Raw genomic sequence first — 21,770 nt, 5'->3', positions numbered from 1 at the left:
TCTATGACTTTTTTCTACATGGCCTTGGGCAAGTTTTTGTGAATCTAAGTCTAGCTCACAAAAGTCTAGTTAGGTACAGTTCATAAGACTCACCTTCATGAGTTCAAATCCGGCCTCAAACATGTACTAGCTGTGTGACCCTGGGCAAGTCACTTAACCCTGTTTGCCTCATCAACTATACAATGAGCTAGAGAAGGAAATGGCAAACCACTCCAGCATCTTTGCCAAGAAAACTCCAAATGGGGTCAAGAAGAGTAGGATACAACTAGAAAACAACTCAACAAGAAAAAGTCCTCTCCACTAAAAATTGGGAGGAGGGAGGGGAATGGATTAGAATGTTCCCTAAGGTCCCCCCTTCCAGTGCAAAATAACATTAAAAATTAGTGGTAGAGTTGAGACTGGAGCTCAGATTCTTTCCAGCATCATATTCTTTCCATTTTACTATACTATCTCTGAAGTACTAGAAACCATCCCCCCACCCTCAAAATCATATTAGATAGCATTTATATAGATTTTTAAGGTTTACAATGCATTTCATCAATATTATTCTCATTTGACCCTCCCAATAACCTTGAGAGGTAGGTGCTATTATTATCCCCATTTTACAGATGAGAAGACTGAAGCAAACAGAGGTAAAATGACTTGCCCAAGGCCACACAGCTAAGTAAGTGTCCGAGGCTGGATTTGAACTCAGTTTTCCTGAATCCAAGTCCAACACTCTACCCACTGTGCCTACATCTCTTTCTGGAGCAACCTCAGCCAGTCCTCCTCCCAACCTCAGCCTGGGCTTTACCCATGACTTTCTTAGTGATAAGCCCTCCTCATCCTCACTTTCCCCCCGAACCTCAATCCTGCTGATCTCAGAGTTTCTCTGCCCCTGAGCACTCCCCAGCCTTACCAAACCTTACCAAACGCCCCTCAACTTTAACTTACCCTTGCAGTCTGAAGCTGCTGGTATTCCTTAGTGTGTGGCAGAAGCTGTAAGAGATTCCCCCCATCAGAGGTCTGCAGGCTATGGGGCTAGGGGGAGGAGGAGAAGCCTGGGGGAGATGTGTCAGCATCCCTGAGCTTGTGGATGCCCGAAAGAGGCCATCTCCCTCCTCCCTCTGGGCTTGTCCAGCATCTCCGGGGTAGGGAGGGCCCACAACCTCAAGCTGACACCTCACCCTCACATGTTATCTCCTCCCCATGTTTCAAGGTCTGACCTTGGTTTCTCCCACTGCCATCCCTTCTTGTCTTAGTTTTCTCCAGGGTTGTTCTTAGAGTTTACCCAGCTTGATTCAGCTCCAAGGTGATGGAGTAGGACCAAAAAAAAAAAAAGACCTGCACCAGCTTTAACATCTGCAATGGGGGTCTGCTCCCACCCCCTCCACCATCTTTCATCACGGAATCCTTCACCTTTCACATCCAGCTGACAGTCCACAGACGCCTCGCCCAGGGCATTGATGGCCTTGCAGGTGTAAACACCTGCATCAAAGGGGCTGGGCTTCCGGATCTCCAGGGAGCACACGCCTTGCTCACTGAGGGCCCGGTATTTGGGGTTACCCTGTATGTCCATCTTGTTTTTCATCCAGATGATCTTGGGCTGGAAAAGTAGGAGTGTAAGAGATACGGGGTTGAGGGTGGGAGCTGGAGAGCTCCCTGCTGGTAAGTCCCGCTAGCACTCCTGTGTGTCTCCCCCTCCTCACTGCACTATTCCCTTCCCATCTGAGCGCCTCACCTTGGGGGTTGCTCGAACAGAGCAGAACAGCTGGGTGCTGTAACCAGGGGTGGTCTTATGGTCTGCCAGGGGATGGGTAAACTTGGGGGCTTCTGAGAAGTCTCTCTCTGGGATGCCTTCTCTCTTGCTAACAGTATCTGATGAAGGGGGATGGGAGAGGAATGAAACAAGGGTTCAAAACCCCAGGAAGCTGGACTCATTGGGAAAGAGGCTTGGTTCCCTCCACCCCCGTGGAATAACGGCATTCCCAACACATACATAATGTTGAAGATGCCTTCACGTGAATGATCTCACTGTAGCCTTACAGTGATAAAGTAAGGATTATTATATCCCTATACTGCAGATGGGGAAGTTGAGGCCTAGAGAATTCAAGTAAGTGACTTGTGAGTTTTGACTTTAGGGGTGAAGCAGGTTTCCAGGTTGGAATTCTGCTGGAATTTGGGGAGAGGGGGAGGAGGGGCAAAGGAAGGGAAGGGGAAGAGAGGGAGAAGTTTGTGGAGTCAGAGAGTTAGAGGCAATACATCCACCCACCCCCTTTATTCTGTTTCCGTAGAACCCTGAGACAGGGCCCCCAGCTCCTGGGGCTGTTGGCAGGCAGGGTGTGAGCAATTTACAGGAACCTAGAGATAGGGAGACAGGCAGAGGAAATCAGAGACTTAAGATAAGAGAGAAATAAAGTCGGATAGCAATCTATTGTACATACATAAGCTACTGTCACTCTGAGCGATCTGAGAGAGCATTGATTTTTCTTTTGGCAAAGATATTCACTTTACTTATTCTGTTCTACTCAAGCTGATGTCCCAGCAAGTCTGCCCTTCCTTGAGCTTCCCCCTTCTGAGGGCCAGAGCAGCATGCAGGGCAGGGGACAGCCATTCTGGGGTCAGGCAGGTATGTAACCAGATGATTACGCCACGGAGTTTTAACAAAAAACAGAGCTAAGTGAATGCAGTGTGCTGTTATGGGTCAGGAGACCAGAGTTAAGTCTTGGCTCTGCTGTGTGGTCTTGGGCAGGTCACTATCACTCCTAACCCTCCATGTCCTCCTCTGTAAAATGAGGGCTTTGCAGCAGATGTTTTCTGAGATCCCTTTCAGCTCTAACGTTCTATCATTCTAAACAGTTCCCTCTATGATTTACTGTGGGAACTTAGGCGGTTCACTTTGTTTCTCCTGAGCCTCAGAGTTTCCTCATCTGTAAAACAGGGACTTTGCATTATATGATTCCTAAGGTTGCCTTTAGCTCTGACATTCTATCATCCTAAGCAGTCCCCTCTCTACTACTTAGTTATGTGACCTTGGGCCAGTTAATTACCTTCCTCCAGCCTCATTGATCTGCAGAATTAGGGGTGTGGATAACATGATCCCTGAGATCCCCTCCAACTGTAAATCTTAAAATCCTCTGAAGGTGACACACTCCAATCATGGAAACGTCTCCCTCACTAGAAACTGCTTTCAGAACCCATTGACAGGCCTCAACGCACTTTGGACCCCAAGCCAACTGGACTCTGAATGTTGTTTAACTGTCTTCAAAAATCTGCCCTTAGTGTTCAATGACCTGCCACCACTGAGGTTATTTTAAAAAAATGTTGCCCCAGCCACTGAGGGTCAGTGAGAAGACCCCAAAATGCTTGGAGCTGTATGTCTCGGAATAAGCACACAGCTTCCCAGGGGGACAGTACTCATTTGGACATATAATTAAATTCAACAAACTTTTGCTAAGCACCCACAGTGTGCAAATGCTGTACCATAAATGAGAGATGCAAAGATATGTCTTAGGCCTGACTCTCAAGAACATAAAATCCAATGGATGGAAAAACCAGTACACAAATAGCTATGAGAAGATAGATTTCATGAGATAAGTGCAAAGGAGAGAGGCCCAGGCAAAACATTGTTATAATCCTGAGTAGAGCCAGCTCGCTTTCAGTGGGGGGTAGGAATTGACAGGGAGGGCTTCACCCAGGAGGTGGCACCTGCATTTGACCTTGAAGCGTGAGAAGAACATCAGCTGATGGAGATGTGGGTAGGGGCAACGAGTGGGTGAGAGGGTAATTCATTCCAGACTTGGAGAGTGGTTTTAAGCAAAGCCATGAAGAGGAGAGAGGGCAAAATGAGACCACTAAATGAGAGCTAGGAACAGACATGGAACATAATAGTACTGTAAACATGAAGGGGGAAGGCCGGGTGGTGCAGCAGATAGAGTACTGAACTCGAATCAGTAAGACCCATGTCCAAATTCTGCCTCAGACACTAACTGGTTGTGTGACCCTAGACAAGTCATTTGACCTTGGTTCGCCTCAGATCTTCATCTATAAAATGAGGATGATAATGATATTACCTACCTCACAGGATTGTCATAGGAATCAAATGAGATGAGATAGAAAGTGCTTTGTAAACCTCGAATTCTAATGTAAATTCTAGCTATTATTAGGGGTAGTAATAGTATGAAATGAGGTTGGGCAGGTGGGTTGAGATCAGATTGTGGAGAGCCCGTCAGGAATTTATCCTTTATTTATAGGCAGTGGGAAGTGCTTAAATGTTACCACGGAGAACTGGCCTCAGTATTTTAAGTCAAAAGTGTGTGTGTTTGTGTGTGTGTGTGTGTGTGTGTGTGTGTGTGTGGGGTGTGTGTGGTGTGTGTGGTGTGTGTCTGTGTGAAGTAGGAAAGGGGAGAGGAGAGAGAGGGAGAGGGGGAGGGAGGGAGAGGGGAGGGAGGGAGAAAGAGAGAGAAAGAGAGAGAGAGAGAGAGAGAGAGAGAGAGAGAGAGAGAGAGAGAGAGAGAGAGAGAGAGAGGGAAGGAAGGAAGGAAGGAAGGAAGGAAGGAAGGAAGGAAGGAAGGAAGAAGGAAGGAAGGAAGAAGGAAGGAAGGAAGAAGGAAGGAAGGAAGGAAGGAAGGAAGGAAGGAAGGAAGGAAAGGAAGAAGGAAGGAAGGAAGGAAGGAAGGAAAGGAAGGAAGGAAGAAAGAAAGAAACAGAGAGAGACAAACACAGGGGGGAGAGAGAGAGAGAGAGAGAAAGAAACAGAGAGAGACACTACACACTGGGAGAGACAGAGACAGAAAGATAAGAGAGAAAGAAAGAAAGAAAGAGAAAGAAAGAAAGAAAGAAAGAAAGAAAGAAAGAAAGAAAGAAAGAAAGAAAGAAAGAAGAAAGAAAGAAAGAGAAACAGAGAGACATGGGGGGAGAAAGGGGGGGAAGAGAGAGACAGAGAGACAAAGACAGAGAGAGAGAGAGAGACAGAGAAGAGAGGAGAGAGAGTAAGAGAAAGAAACAGAGAGACACACATACAGAGAGAGAGAGAGAGAGAGAGAGAGAGAGAGAGAGAGAGAGAGAGAGAGAGAGAGAGAGAGAGAGAAGAAGCACAGAGGAGGTGTGACTTTGAGAGGCTCTTGCAAGACACCCACAAAGAGGAACAGAAAGCTCGATCGGGGCCATAACAAGCATTCTCCCCCTGGGTCCCTGGGAACAGAGACTCACCTGCCTTCTGGATGTGGGCGAGCTCAGTGGTGACAGGGGCAGTGGCACTCAGGCCACACTGGTTTTCTGAGAAGACCCGGAAGGAGTAGGAATTGCCAATGATGAGGTCAGACACCGTACAGCTTGTCCGGTGGCAGCGCTCGAACACTGTGAACCATTGCTGCAGGGACCCCAGCACCCAGTCACCCAGATACACTGCCTTCCTCTTCTCTGCTCACCAAATCCAACCCATCCATGGATATCTGGACCATTTATCCCAGGAATGGTCCTACTGAGTTGGGAGGTCCCAGAGGGTGGAAGGAAGATGGGGATTGGTGACAAAAGTACCAGGTTTTTCCTTCCCATGCTAGACCTCCATATTTGACCAGGATTCCCCAAATCAGTCCCTCCTCCTCACACTTCAGACACTAGTCTAAGAGAATAACAATTTGCATTTACATAGTGCCTTAAGGTTTACAACCAGCTTTCCTCATGATACCTCTAGAAACTTGGGAATGAAAGCAACAGTATTCCCATTTTATAGACAAGGGAACTGAAACAGCTGTGACTTGCCTTGCCCATGATCATACAGCTAGTAAATAAAGGTCTTCCCTGGGATTCATTCCCAAGTCTCTCCTAATTTATGCCTTCTTGCCACTATGCCATGCTCTCATCCTCCCCACTCTGGTCCTCTGAAGGGAGCTCCCAAGACCCCTCCAGCCCTGCCGTCAACCTTACTCACCCCTGTCTTCCGATCTGCCTTTTGTACCGTGTAGCCCAGTAACTCTGTGTTGCCAGTATCCCCCGGAGGTGTCCACTCCAGAGCAGCATTGAAGCCCCACACATCCAACAACTTGATGCTTTTGGGGGGCCCAGGTCTCTCTGAAAGGCCAGGTGGCATTTGGGACTACAATCCTCTCCATGGTTGCACATCCCTACCATGGTACCCATTTCCCTTGGCTCACAAACCCAGAATGGCAAAGATCACATCTTCCTGGTTGCTGCTCCCCCATGACCCGACTGAGCCCTCCCTGGACTGGGGATGTGATGGTTCCCAAATATCAGCTTTGATTCTCTCCTTTCTCCCTCAGACATACCGATCACCAAGATGTCAATCGCAGCTTTGGCCTCTAGGCCTTCTAGTTGAATGCTGAGCTCATAGTGGCCTGAATCAGTCCTCTGGGCTGAGCGGATAAAGAGGATAGAATCTTGTTCCCCATTGCGCACATTCACACGTTGGGTGTCCAAGGCATGGCCATTATGGGTCCAGGTGATCTGAGGCGTGGGCTTACCCTGGTGGGGTAGAGAAAAGGGAAGAAAAGCAGAAGATGATGACAATAATAAGAATTCATATTTCTGTTATTTAAGGTTTATGAAATACCTTTTTCCTAGCAATCCCATGAAATAAGTAAACTTTTCTGCTCCTCATTTTCCTGGTGGGGAAACTTTCAGTGGTCATACAGTTAACAAGACCTGGAGGCACCCTCCCATGCTTTCAGCAATCCTGATGAGAGATAGCTGTCACACTGCTCAGAGGACAATGGGTTTGAATAGTGGGTCTTCCTGGCCAGCAAATGAGCAGAGTGATAGGGCTAGAAAGAAGATTGTGGTCCAGAGCCTGGCTTTAGGAGGAGCTACTAGGCCCACTGAGTGAAAGGACAGTGAGCTGGATTGTAGGATCATGGATCCAGAGCTGACGGGAACTCAGAGACCATTTCACAGATGAGGAAACTGAGGCTTAGGGTATAAAGGGACAGGATCTCAACTCCCCAGGGGAAAAAACATACTCACTTGGAAAGGGATCTGGAGGTTGATGACTTCTCCAACCTTACGAATGTAGGTCTGGCGCAGGTAGCGGGGGACTCGGATCTTGGGGGCCTCTGAGTCAGAAAAAGAACAATTGGCCCAGCCACCAGTCCCTTTAAGCATGAAGGTGGGGTCTTAGGATGGTTAAGGGGGAAACATCTAGGGCATAGAATATGATGTGTCTCTCTCTCTGTTTCTCTGTTTCTGTCTCTATCTGCCCATCTATCTTTCTCTGTCTACCTGCCTGTCTCTCTCTCTCTCTCTCTCTCTCTCTCTTCTCTCTCTCTCTCTCTCTCTCTCAAGTTCTGCCTACCTTCTTGGGATCCAAGGATGGCCCTTCCTTGGGTGGGGAGGGCAATGTCCCATATCCCAGTATGTGCTTGGAGATCCCAATGGAGAGCACAGCCAGGGGAGGCAGAGTGAGTGACATGACTTCAGGCTCTCCCAGGGAAGCCCTGCACATGCTTCCTGCGAGTGTGAAGTGTTAAACATTCATGGCACTCTCTTGGCAATTCCAACCATGTGAGGCTGGGATTTGCCTGGGGCTCCAATTCCTCCCCTGGCCTCACCCTAGTAAAAAACAGGCACTGCACCTGTTCACCTGATGGTCCCAGATTTTTTGAGGAACGGAGGAAATAAATCTTCCTGCCTCCTCAATCTAGACCCCCATCTTTCCCTTCTGGGAGGGTCATATGCACCAGTCAGAAATCATTTTACTCTAGGCTACACTGTCCCTAATGTAATTGATACTGATTGGGAGTGTGGCCCATCCCCTCTCTGTCACCATATCTATGTCTGTTAGACTCATAATCAGGAAGTCATTCCTAACATCTCACTTTGATCCCTCCAGATGAAGTCAGAAGCCTTTTGGTTCTCTTGTGGATTCCTTGGGAGATGGGAGTCAATCTTGATGGAGAGGGCACACACGCTTTCAGGCATATACATGGAAAGAAGGAACATGTAGCTGGGAACCTCATGGCAGGCATGAAACCAGCTTCCCCAGCTAGCATAGGAGACAAAACATGAGGAAGAACTTTCTGATTCCCCAGGATAGATCCCTTAAGATGTAAAGGTCCTATGAGAAGGCATCTAGGACATCTATATAGCTGCGATCAGAACAGCGCCTGACTCATCCCCAAAAGAAGAGCTGATTCCTCCAGTGATGGACATTCCCATGCTCCTCAGATCACTTTTCTGGGATTCTCTTAGAGCAGCCTGTATCTCTGTGGTGGCAAACTTTGAGGAGATGGGAATGGCATCAATAAGAGGTCATCTCTGGAAGAGTCCTTAGAGATCAACAAACAACAGAATCTACAGGGGCAGCTAGGTGGTGCAGTGGATAGAGCACTGGCCCTAGAGTCAGGAGGACCTGAGTTCAAATCCAATCTCAGACCAGACACTTGATACTTACTAGCTGTGTGACCCTGAGCAAGTCACTTAACCCCAATTGCCTCGCAAAACAAACAAACACACAAACAAAAAACCCTACAACAGCCAATTTCAAGCTGGAGGAGAACTTAGAAGTCATTTAGTCCAATCCTCTCATTATACAGATGAGGAAACAGAGGTCCAGAGAAAGTAAGTGAGTTTCCTAAGATCCTACTGTGGAAGAACTGGGATTTGAACTCATTTCTTCGAACTCCTAAATCTAGCACTCTTTCTCCTATACCAAACTTCTTCCAACCTCATCATTCTGTAGATGAGAAAATGAGATGTAGAGAGGTGAAATGACTTATTCATGGTCACTCAGGTAGTAATAATAGTCAATTAGGTGGTTCATAGAGTCAGTGCATAGAGTTCTGGGCTTGGCTTCAGGGAGACCTTTGTTTGAATCCTGCATTAAATACTTACTGTGTGACCTTGAACAAATAATTTAACCTCTCTCAGCCTTGGTTTCCTCATCTGTAAAATGGAGAGAATAATAATAACAATTATATACCAAGTTGTTGTATATATATGTGTGTGTGTGTGTGTGTGTGTGTATATATATATATATATGTATATGGAGGGGGAGAGAGGGGGAGGGGGAGAGAGAGAGAGAGAGAGAGAGAGAGAGAGAGAGAGAGAGAGAGAGAGAGAGAGAGAGAGAGAGAGAAGAAAGATGGGGGGGTTGGGGAGCTCTGCAAACTTTAAAGCACTAGTAGTAATAGTAGTAGTAGTAGTAGTAGTAGATAGGTATGTGGTCAAACCAGTACTTGAATCCAGGCCCTCTGACTAACCCCAGCGATCTTTCCGTGGAAGAGATCTTTGAGACCATCTAATCAGAGGGTCATTGGGTGATAGATTGATATATTCCATGCCATAAGAGATAGTGCTGAGAGGAAGGGCCTGATGGAAAGTGTCTGGGGACAGGAAGGAGGGGTAGGAACACTCTGTCTCTCCTGGGATTAGACAGCAGGCATCTGTCTGTCCAGGATGCCATTCCTTTTTGGAACAGAGGAATGATGTTGGAGCAGCTGAAGCGGGGAGAGGTATGCTTGGCAGGTCCAGGTGGCAGTAGGGGAGGACAGCTGAGCAGTTGAGGTCCTTGGATGACAGGGCCCCTCCCTTCTGCTCTTTTAGGAGGGACTTGGTTATTCATATTTTCTCCCTGCCCCCATCCTTCCCATTTTCTCTCCAGGAAATTCCTTCCTCCTTTTGCCCCAGAGGAATTTTAATGAAGTGAAGTGCAAGCAATGTCTGGCTTGTTTGCTGGTGTTATCCATCTTCTTCCACAAAGGGCCTGGGCTCCTACTAGGGTCTGCCTCATCTTAGGACCTTTGCCAGGGAATAGGGATTCCTGTCCTTTCTTGTCAGGTGCATCATCACAGCCCTCTCTGGGGAGATAGCTCCACTTTAGAAATGTGGGCTAAAGAATGACACTCTTGGGATCCTAGGCTGACTATTAGGAACCTTGATGTTTTCTCATTTTCTGAAACCCAATTACAGTGTGCCCATGAAGTCGTGTTCCCTCACAAACTAACAACTCTCCCTGTCTCACTTTGTGGTGGGAGTACAGAGAATTAGCCTCTCCAGGCTTGGAAGGACCTGTGGAGGTCATTTCTCCCCATACTTTGCCTCTGGGAAGGGTCAAATCTTCCCAGGCCTAAATGATGGAAATCTTTTGGGGTTTCAGAAAACACAAGGGAGGACAACTTAGAAGGGAGGCGTAGTGAGAGGAATACTAGACTGAACCAGAATTAAGAGACCTGGATTTGAGTATTGCCTGTGTGACAGGGGGAAAAAATCACTTTATTTTTCTGGTTGGGCTTCAATGTCCTTACCTGTCAATGATAGGGTAGAAGCAAAAGATCTCTGAGGCCCTTTATCAGGATAAGATTCTATTATCCTAAGCAATTTAAACCACTTTTTCTGGAGTCTCTGAAAGCTAGTCCAGCCTATCCCTAATGATTCCAGTTTGAATCCCAGCTCTAGATCCCATTTCTTTGTAAATGGACCACATCACTTCACCAGGCAAGATATCATGGTGGACCTTTGGATCCAGGAAGAACAGAGTTCAAATTTGGCTTTAACTGTGTGTCCCTGAGCAAATCACTTTATTTCTCTGTGCCTCAATTTCCTTCTCGGTAAAATGAAGGTATTGAACATGATGGTCTCCATTTCTAAATCTATAATCTTAAACCTCAATTTCTTGATTTATAAAATGAGGAGGTTTGGCTAAATGGTCTTCCAGCTTTAAATTCTATGAGACCAGGCCCTTCTTTCTGCAGGAAAGGCCCAGTCTTTTCTTCTTACCTCTGTGGCTTTGCCCTGGATTGTCTCAAAGAGCTGAGGGGACCTGAACCCTCCTGCTCATCGTTGTGGGTGAGGAGAGAAATAACGAGAGTGGCAAAGGAAAGAAGGAAGGAGAAGGCACAGACCCCAAGACACCTGCTTCTTCGTGTCTTTCTCCACCCTGGGGCCACAAATGATCCCTAGGGAGCTCATATCAGACAAAATGACTCATTGCCATTAAGATACTGAAACCTGATCGGCCCTTCCAAGGCAGTAACTAATAGGAATGAGGCTAATGCACCCTGCAAATAGAAATATTAGTAACAGAGACAGGGCGGTTGAGTTCCAGGGTCCTCAGCCTGCCTTCCTCTTTCTCATCTTTCTTTTCCAAATCTGTTCTCCTTCCTAGAATCCTAGGATTTAAAAACTAGAGGCACCCAGAAAAGTCAGTTCAGCACTCTCATTTACAGATGAGGAAACTGAGGCCCAACAAACTGGACTGATTTGGCCAAGCTCACACAAGTAATAATGAGCATACCTTGGATGTAAAGCCCATCTGATTCTGAATCCAATGCTCTTTCCTATACTTCCTGACCCTTTCTTCCCCTCTCCCTAATTCTGCTTCCCCATCACAGGTCACATGGCCAAGCTATGGCTTGACTCAGAGACCCTCTTAGCTCCCTCTCCAATTAGCTCTCCCCGCTCCAGTCCATCCTCCACTTAGCCACTAATGAGATTTTCCTAAAGCACAGATTTGACATGTCACCCCACCTCCTCAGTGAATTCCAGTGGCTCCCTATTGTCCCCAGGATCAAATACAAAATGCTCCATTTGGCATTCAAAGCCCTTCATAACCTAACCACCCCTACCTTTCCATCTCCTTACACTTTCTCCCTGATGGTCTTCCATCCAGTAACACTGGCCTCCAGGCTCTTCCACAAACCAGCTCCTCCATCTCTCCACTCTAGGCATTTTCTCTGGCTATTCCCCAAATCTATGGTATTCTCTCTTCTCATCTCCACCTTCAGGCTTCCTTTAGGTCCCAGGTAAAGCCCCATCTTCTGCAGGAAGTCTTCCTCAAACTCACTAATTCTGGCACCTTTCCTCTGTTAATGTTTCCCTTTTTATATTGTCTATGGCTTATTTGTACATATTTGCTTGCTTATTGTCTCTTTTTGTATCCCAGCAGAGTGCCTGACACGTAGTTGGTGCTTCATAAATGCTTATTGACCAATCGGCTGACTGAATCCCAGGCCTTTAGAAGAATATGGGATGGAGCAATGAGTCTTTGGAGGGCAAGAAGCCTATAAAGGCAGTAGGAGACATTGAAATTAGACGTGCCACGGGCCTTGATTCTGAGGGATGAGAGATCCTGAGACATACACCTAGGAAAGCAGCATGGTGTCCTAGGAAGGATCGTGAATCTGCAATCAGAGGCATAGGTTCAAACCTCAGTTTGGCTGCTTACTCCCCATATGACCTTGGGGAAATCATTTAATATCTTTGGCTCCAAATTTCCTCCTTTGTTTTTAAGTAAGGGGGTGGGAAAAATGACCTGTAAGGTTCTTTCTGGTTCTAATTCTAATGATCTCTATTATTCTTCCCCGAAGGACACTCCCTTTTTGGCATCCTTTGCCCCTTGACCAGACAATGGTCCAGATTCAGAGGTGCCTTGCTGGAGACGCGGTTGGCCAGGCCTTCAGTTTAAAGAGACTGATTCCTTCCAAGTCTCTCTTCCCTTCTTGAGGTCTTGTGGTCCCTCTGCCTCACTTATAGCTCTGGGAGGAATGGAGATGAGGAGGTGGCTGGGAGATGAAGGTAATGGGGGTGGCACTTTACCAATGAACTCCTTGATATGTACAGGCTGGTCCAAGACAGCAGCAGGGCCAGCACCCTCGGAGCTCACGGCGGATACTCGAAAAAAGAGCTTGTTTCCTATAGCCAGGTTTCGCAGGGTATGCTGGGTGACCATCATGGGCTGTGCATTCACAGGTACCCACTCTGAGGCTGGGGAACAATGGGAGATGTCAAGTGAGAGCCTTGAGTCAAGGCAGTTGATCACTCGCTGTGTGTCTTGGGGAAGCTACCCTTCCTCTCTGGACCTTGCTTACTCCCTTTCCCCCTTCCCATTGTCCAAGGCACCCTGTATTTCAAGTCCCTTCTAGCTGCCTGCTTCTTCCTGGGATCTGAAGTAGAGACAGGGCTGCTAGGAACCGGACAGGGCATGTAATCTGTACAAAGTTACCCAGTAAAGTAGAGGCAGAGAGGAGAACAGAACCTCATTAATTCTCTGGGGAAGAAGGGACAGAGGTCAAAAAGCACAGCTAGAACCCTAGAACCTTTTATCCTAGAACCTTTTATTTTTCATTTTAGATTCTCTTGGAGGGATGGGGGAGATGAGAAACCTTTCTGTAGTCACCTCATCAATTTCTCTGCTTTTAATCCAATTCACCAGACTTGTATTAAGGTTTTAATATATGCCGGGCTCTATGGTAGGGACTAAAAATTACAAGATGACACATAGCCTAGGCCCCGAGTTCAAGGAGATTATATATCTATTCTGGGGAGTGAGCACTACCTTCTCCCAAAAAATTATGTGGAACAGGGGGGTGTCTGGGGAAGGCTCTCTCCCATTCTGGAAGTCCCACAGAAATGGCGATCTCCTTGATTTCCCTTGGCTGCCCCTGCTGGAACTAACCCAGATATAACGTGAAATCCCTGGCTAACCATAGGGTTTTGATGACCTCTTTTCTCACCCAGCCACCTCTGTCCCATGGTTCTTCTGCCCATGTCTGGGCTACTCACCTCCTTCCAGGCAATATTCCAGCGTGTAACCCTTTATCCCCCACCGTCCTAGGCTTTCTGGGGGTTCCCAGCTCACAGTCACTGAGCTGTCAGTCACATCCTCCACGCTCAGCAGCAATGGGCAACTGGGGAGATCTGTAGGGAGAAGGCCTGGGTTCAGCGGGGTCAGTGCCCAACCACCCCTCCTTTCCCTCACCATAATGATGACGATGATGATGATAATGATTTTGGTTTTTGGACCAGACTTGTGATTTTAATTGGCATGGAGGAGAACCTTTCTCTGTCTTTGCAGATGAACACTAGCTCTGCAACTTAGAGACTTTAAAATGATCATAATGATAACAATAATATCATTTATGTGGTGCTTTAAGGTTTGCAAAGCACTTTACAGATACTTCATTTGATCCTCCCAACAGCCTTGAGAGGCAGGTCCTATTATGATTCCCATTTTACAGATGAGAAAACTGAGGCAGACTACCATTAAGTGACTTGCCCAGGATCATATAGCAGTATTTAAACTCAGGTCTTACTGTTTTCAAGTCCAGCACTCCATCTGCTGTGCACCTAACTGCCTAGGGAGTTGTTTGGGGTCACTTAGATGTTACATGACTTGCCCAGGGTCACAAAGCCAGTATTTGTTAGTGGCAGAATTTGAACCCAACTCTTCAGACACAGATGACCAACTCCCCAACCACTGTCTCACGCTGATGACAGTGAACATTTACCTAGCCTTTTAAGGTTTGCAGAGTACTTTACATACACTACCCCACAACAAACACAGCAAACTTGGAGGCAGATAGAGAAATGATCACATCCAACTTACAGGTGAGAAAATTAAAGCTTAGAGTAATTAAGGGCTGGCCTGTGATCACACAGCTAGAAAGCATTGAAGATGGCATTCAAACCCAGGTGTTCTGAGTCCAAATCCGGTGTTTTTTCTATTCCATCTCAATGTCCATAATAACTCACAGTTGCATGATATTTAACAAAGCATTTTCCTTCTTATGTCTGCCTCCCACCTCCACCAGTCACTGTCCTCACCCCTTCTCACTTCACCTTCACTTGCAGGTGGGGGCTTAGAGACTGCAGGGGGTCCTGGGCTAGGCTCCTCTGAGGCTGGTTCTCTGGGTTCTGTCACTGTCTCTTCCCCCACAGCTTCTGGGGTGGGCTCCTTGGCAGGCTCTGAAGCCTTTTCCTCTGGCTTGCAGGCTGGGGTCTCAACCTCTGCTTCTCCAGGCATCCTTGGGTTGGTTGTGGGTTCTGAGCTCAGGGTGATCTATGCAGGTAGGTGGGGGTGGAGGTCTCTAGGGCTCCTGGGTGACACGATGCCGAACTCTGGGCTTATATAGTCAGTAGCCACCCCGCCTCCCAACCAAACTATTCCCAGCTGTGGGGTCAGGTCAAGCTGGGGGAATGAAGAGGGGGGAGAGAGTAAGGAAAAGGCCAAGGCAGTTGTAGCCAGGAATAGCTCCTGGGGGAGGGGCCTCCATAGCCCCCTGAGGAATCAGCTCCTCTGTCACCCCTGGGAAGTACTGAAGATCCTTCAGCCCCCTGGTGCTCCAGCTCGGAGGGTACCCAAGAGGTAAGGAGGACACCTGTTGAGGGGGGAGGGGTCAAGGGGCAGGAAGGGAGGGGGAACCTTTCACTTGGAAAATGGCTCGAGATCAGATTTCATTAGGTCAGTTTCCATATGCTCCCCAGGGACTTCTCTAACTGAGAGGCCAGGTGCCCAAATGTTCTGATTAAGTAAGCCAAACTTCTCCCCTGTGGAGTATTTCCCTTCAGCATCCCACCCAAAGGTCTCACTTCCTGGCTACCATCTCCCTGGCCTTGTCATTTTTCATTTAAGATCCCTGATTTCATAGGGTTCTCATTTTCCTTCTCCCTCACTCCCTGAGAATACTTTTGTTAGTTTTGGGCCAAGTGAAGCTAGAGCCTAAAGGGTTTTGGGGAGAGCTCAAGCAAGTCAATGCTTATGGAGAGGGAGGGTGGGCCCTGTGGATACCTAAGGTGGGAGAGAGATCATCTGACAGAAAGCCTTTAATCAATCAGGCCATAACCTATTGGTCCTTAAAGGATCTAGGACTCCATGTGTTTTATTGAGTTGAAGTGGCAAGATTTTTGGTTCCTCCAGATCCATTCTCTGTGCCTCAGTTTCCCCATGTTCAGTAGAAGGATTTCATCATGAAGTCATCAACAACAGCTAGTGCTGTGGGACAGGGAGTGAGCTAAGGATGAGAGGTGAAACCTAGATACACTCTGGCTGAGGATTACCACCTCTAGAATCTGTAAATCACCTTGGGTTTAAGTGTCAGGGGTGGAGTGGGGGCTTATTGGGGCAGGAGATGTAGCCAAATTCCCTTTCTATCCTATGCCTCTCTCCTTTTCCAAAGGGTGAGCTTTGGAGGACATTTGGTTCTGGGAGAAGGCATCATGCCCCAGGAGAATGGTCTCTTATATGTCCACCCAAGAACCTTGCAATATGTGTGTGCGTGTGTGTATGTGTGTGTGTGTGTGTGTGTGTGTGTGTGTGTGTGTGTGTGTGTGTGTGTGTGTAAGAGTAGGGGAGACAGTGGAAAAAGAGAGAAAATCGTGACAGAGACTGACATAACATTTTGGACAGTGGTAGTGAATGTTTGGTAGTGGTAGGGTCCCTGGGACACCCCCCCCCTTCCCAAGCAATGCTTACATTCTCTGCCAGGTGACTCACTGTCCTGCCGGACAGGGGGCGGACCCTGGAGACCCAATCTTTGACCCTGGATTCTGACTCTGTGGCTATAAGTGACTGTGAGTAAGCTCACAGCACCCTGAGTCAGCCCCTGAAGAGGCATAGTACCAGGGTAGGGGGTAGGGAAGGAGGAGAAAGCAATTTATGATTCCTGGGGCATCAGTAACCCTAGGGATAAGGGGTAAAATCTCAAATGTCCTCCTACTGCTGATTGAAAAATCACAGCTTTTTTCTAGTTACCCAGGCAGATTCACAGCCAAGTTTTTATAGGCTTTGCCCTTAGGCAAGAATCCTGCCCTTGAGATCAGATATTCCAACTGGCTTCAGATTTCTAAACAGTTAATAGGTATCTCCTGTCCTGCACCTGGAGCTAGCTTTGCAAATAATTAAGTTAACTACATTATTTGTCCCCATAGAGAGAAAAGGTATCCTAAAACAGCAGATGATCCCAAAATCATTTCCCTTTGGTTTTAGGTACTATTTGCACTTATATTTGAAGATAATTGTGTGAGAGAGATCCCTTGTATCAGGAGAAATGGGTCAGCCTCCTCATCCTATATCCTGGGACTACATTCACTAATGCTGGGAATGGAAACATCACTTCTTAGACTAGCCTGAGCAGGTTCAGATCAGAGCTGTCTTCAAATATATAAAAGACTACCACGTGAAAGAAGAATTAGATACTGAGTATTATACATATACGACATACAAAAATAATAATAGCTAACACTTATATAGTGTTTACCACATGCCAGGCACTGTGCTAAGTGCTTTTCAATTATTATCTTATTTAATCCTCACAAAAACCCTGGGAGGTGGGGGCTATTATTATCATCTCTCTTCTACAGATGAAGAAATTGAGGCAAACAGGGATAAGTGACTTACCCAGGGTCACACAGTTAGTCTGAGGCTAGATCTGAATTCAGTTCTTCCTGGTTCTAGGCACAGCCCTCTATCTACTGTGCTCCCTAGCTATAACTAACAATTGAGGGGGGTCAGGAAAGGCTACTTCTGGGAGATGGTGCTTGAATTTCTGAGCCTGAAAGAAACGGGATTCTAAGAGGTGGAGATGAGTAGAGGAAGCCCTCCAGGTTGGGGAAACAGTTTGTGCAAAAGCTCAGAGGGGGTAGATAGGATGTCCTATGGAGGAACAGCTAGGAAACCAGTTTGTCTAGAACAGTGTTGGTGAAGAGGAGAAATGTGAAGTACATCTGGAAAGAGTTTGGAGTCCAATTGTGGAGAATTCAAAACGCCAAAGGAGTTTCTATTTCATTCTGAAGCACGAAGGTGACCTGCTTAGACCCTAGCTTGAGGAATGTCAATTTGTCCATGGTCAGGAGGATGCACTGAAGAGGAGGCAGGCACACCAATGGACAGATGACCCTCTAGATGAGAGGCAATGAGATCGAGACTTTGCCACGTGGTACTGAAGTGAGAGAAGCCATGGGACGGACAAGACTTCAAAGACTGGATATGAGATTGAGAGAGAGTAAAAGTCAAGGACAGCTCTGAGGTTATGACTGGAAGGATGATGACACCTTCAATAGAATCAGGGAAGTCTGGAGCGGAAGACTGAGAATGGAGGTCCATGAACTTGGAGAGAGAAAAATTGCATCTTATTTATCACCAACTTCTACATGAAATTTAGCATTTCCTTTCATTGTGAATTTAAAAAAAACTATTCTGGACTTCATCAGACTTCCAAAGATGTCCATGACACGCAAAAAGTTTAAGAACCTGTGGTTTTTGGGGAAAGATGATAAGTTCTGTTTCAGCCATGTTTGCTTTGAGATGCCTTATGGCCATCAATCTATCAATCAATCAATAAACATTTACTACTACTAATAATTACCATTTATATAGCAGAAATAGTATCTCATTTGATCTTCACAACAACCCTGAGAGGTAGATACTATTACTATAACCATTTTACAGATGAGAAAACTGAGATAGACAAAAGTTAAGTTATTTGCTTGTGGTCATATACCTAGTAAGTGTCTGAGGCTAGATTTGAGCTTCTGGACTCTAAGTCCACTGCTCTATCCATTTGGACACTACCTTGTACTTAAGTGTCTGAAAGTATGTGAGGTGCCAGGTGATACAAAGATAAAGTATTTAGTGTCCTCAAAAAGCTCACATTTTCTTGGGGGAAACATAACTACATCCAAAATTCATACATGCAAAGTAAATACAAGGTAATAGAGGAAGAGGCCCTAGCAGCTGGCAGGGTTGCTGTTGACCTTGACTTTTTTTCCCCACTGTTTAAGGAATTTTTATTAAAGCAAGAATTTTTTAATCCAAATTACGTTTCTTTGCTCAGCTATCAATTCTGTTATCTAAAACAGTGGTGATATTCTGAGCTTTTCCACAGTACAGAACTACAAAATTAAGGAAAAAAATGCTTTAAGTTTTTGTACTGTGCAGAAAATTCTTTTCCCCTTAGATCCATAAAACATTAATTTGTTTTTATATATTTTACTATTTTGGGGTTTTTTTGTTTTTTGCTTTTAAATTAATAAGCAATCTAGGACTAAGCATTAAGTTTGCTAGACCTGGAATTTGCTTGGTACATCAGGTTCAAAGTTTCCTTTCCCTTTTAAATTTATTTTATATTTTGCAATGTTTTTTCCACAATATTTAAGTTTTTTGATGTTGAGATACAGATGATTAGACTCCAGGGCATGAATTCTGTCACTGATAAGAGAAGGAACCATGGGCTTTGAGACAGCTGTGAGGTTTTGGTATAGTGGAGAGAGAATAGGGCCTGGAATTCTAAATTCAAACTTGGCCCTGGACACTTAAGAGCTATGTGAATCTGGCCAAGTCACTCAGTCTTTGTTATTAACAATAACAGATCATTGAGATAATATTTGTAATGTGTCATTGAGATAATCAATGATAATATATCAAAATGAGATATTTGTTTTTGTTTTTTAAAAGTGCTGGGTGGTACCTGGTATATAATAGGTACCATATAAATGCTTATTCTTTCCTCTTCCCTTTGCCTGCCTCAGTTTCCTCAACTTTAAAATGAGGATAATGATAGCACCTACTTTCCCAGGGCTGTGGAGAGGCTCAAATGAGATAATACTTGTAAAGCGTTAAACACAATGCCCAGCACAGTAGTCATTCAGTTAATGTTTGTTTCCTTCCTTCTTTTTATCTAGTCCAACTTCATTACTTTAGAGGTGAGGAAACTGACGTGTAGAGAGTAACATGGCCAAGGTCATTTGAGTAGATGGTGACAAAAGCAAGAGTAGGGAAGCAGCTAGGTGGCGCAGTGGATAGAGCACTGGCCCTGGAGTCAGGAGGACCTGAGTTCAAATCTGACATCAGATACTTGACACTTAATAGCTGTGTGACCCTGGGCAAGTCATTTAACCCCAATTACCTAGCCAAAAAAAAAAAAAGAAAGCAAGGATTGAACTCAGGCTCACTGACTTCAACATCTAGGTCCTATTACAACTCAGATAAGGAAAGATATTAGGAAGAAAGCAGTACTTGAACCAAGGTTTGAAGGAATTTAGGGATTCTAAGAGATAGAGGTAAGGAGAGAATGTATTCCAGGCATAGGGACCAGCCTGGGCAAAGGCATGAAGGTGGGAAATGAGATGGTTCCATCCAGAAAACAGAAAGCCAGCTGGGTTGGTTAGAATGTAAACTGTGTGAGGGGGAATAATGTTTAATAAATCTGGGATAGTAAGTTGGAGCCAGACTTTGAAGGGGTTTAGATGCCAAATAAAAGAGTATGTGTTTTATCCCAGTGGCAACAGGGAACCACCGAAGCTTCTTGCTTCATTCTTTGACATTTTATCTCCAGTGCCCAGCACAGTGCCTGGCACATAGGAGGTACTTAAAATACTTTTGATTGATTGATTGAGCAAGGAAGCAACAAAGTTAGCCTGGTGTTTCTGTAATATCACACCAGCAGCAATGTGGAATATAGGGAGGGGACAAACTAAAGGTTTTTGTCCAGTCATTCTTCAGTCTTGTCTGACACTTTGTGACCCTATTTGGGGTTTTCTCCACAGAGATATTGAAGTGGTTTACCATTTTCTTCTCCATATCATTTGACAAATGAGGAAACTAAGGCAAACAGGGTGAAGTGACTTGCCCAGGGTCACACAACTAGTAAGTGTCTGAAGCCAGATTTTAACTCAGGGAAAATGAGTCTTCCTGACTCCAAGCCTGGTGTTCTATCCACTATACCACTAGTTGCCCATAAACTGAAGGTAACGGAGTTCAATTAGGAGGCTTCTGCAATATTCCAGGTAAAAGATGATGAAGATGGCAGCCTTGTAAGTAGAGAGAAGGGGGTGGATATGGGAGAATGATAAGCCTTAGTGTGGGTGTGGGAGTGGGAAGAGGCAGTGACGACTGAGATTGTGAATTCGTGTGCCTGGAAGGTGGTGGTACCCTCAGAATCAGAAAGTTGGGAAGAGACAAGAGTTTGGAGGGAAAGACAAGGAGTTTTCTTTGACAACATTGAGTTTGAGATACCTATTAGGTATCCAAGAGAACACGTCCAGCAGGCAATTGGTTATGTAGGACTGATGCTCAAGAGCGCAGAGATCTGGATAGATAGATTTGGGAATTTGTGATAATTGTAGATTAACTCATGAGAACTGCTAAGATGTGTGTATGTGTGTGTGTGTGTGTGTGTGTGTGTGTGTGTGAGAGAGAGAGAGAGAGAGAGAGAGAGAGAGAGAGGAGAAGGGAGGAGGGAGAGGGAGAGGAGAGAAGAGAGAGAGAGAGGAGAGAGAGAGAGAGAGAAGAGAGAGAAGAGAGAGAGACAAGAGAGACAGAGAGAGAAGGAGGAAGAAGAAGAAGAAGAGAGAGAAGCAGATGAGGAGGATGAGGAGGAGGAGAAAGGTGAAGGAAAGGGGGAGAGGGAAAAGAGAGGGAAAGAAGGAAGAGGGAGAGGAAAGAAGGAAGAGGAGGGAAGGAGAGTGAGAGAGGGGCAGAGAAAGGGAGTGCACATAGCATAGGGTGGGGGTTCGGATTAATTTACTAGACTCCTAGGTATGAATTCTGTTACTGAGAGTAGATGTATGACCATGGGATTTGCCCCTCTGAACCTCAGTTTCCTTGCCTGTAAAATGGTGACAGCTAACCCATAGAGGAGTCAGGGGGCTCAGTGGGATAATGTATGCCAACCTTAAAGCCTATGTAAATATTTGCAATTATCATGGCCTCTAAGATGCCTTCCAATTCTGAGATTCTAAGATTCAAGCTGTTCTCTCTTAGCCGACTAGGTCATACCAACTACCCCTGGAGACTGGTCAGGCAATTGTTTGAATTTAAGAGGATTACAACAAAAAAAGCCTTTTCTTGAGGATGGACAATTAAACACGTTAGATCATCAAATCATTCAATGTTAGGAACTTGGAAGTAAAGACGCTCTAAAAACCCAAGGCAGGTGATCAATCTGCATATAATGGAGAATCGGGTTCACATACCAAGCGAGACTAAACTCCATCCTCCCATGACCCTACCCCCTCAATCTACCACACAGATTGGACCAGAACTCTCTCAGCCTCCTGAATTA

At 45.8% G+C, this 21,770-nt stretch overlaps 1 protein-coding gene across 1 annotated transcript; it reads right to left on the bottom strand.

Annotated features, from left to right (window-relative positions):
- Nucleotides 1-1,237: 1,237 nt before the first annotated feature.
- Nucleotides 1,238-14,791, bottom strand: MYBPH (myosin binding protein H). Its single transcript, XM_021003169.2, has 9 exons — nt 14,551-14,791; nt 13,495-13,629; nt 12,529-12,696; nt 6,961-7,049; nt 6,267-6,462; nt 5,912-6,051; nt 5,191-5,350; nt 1,721-1,857; nt 1,238-1,585 (listed from the first exon to the last, which is right to left on the bottom strand). Exons 1-9 carry the CDS (start codon nt 14,732-14,734, stop codon nt 1,238-1,240), a joined length of 1,557 nt encoding a protein of 518 aa, XP_020858828.2. The 5' UTR covers nt 14,735-14,791.
- Between the last annotated feature and the right edge of the window lie 6,979 nt (nt 14,792-21,770).

The sequence above is a fragment of the Phascolarctos cinereus genome, unplaced genomic scaffold (genome assembly GCF_003287225.1).
Source record: "Phascolarctos cinereus isolate Bilbo 61053 unplaced genomic scaffold, phaCin_HiC Scaffold_5;HRSCAF=322, whole genome shotgun sequence".
In the NCBI taxonomy this organism is placed as follows: Eukaryota; Metazoa; Chordata; class Mammalia; order Diprotodontia; family Phascolarctidae; genus Phascolarctos; species Phascolarctos cinereus.
Note: the sequence above shows the minus strand (reverse complement) of the source record. Positions and strands in the feature narration are given on the sequence as shown.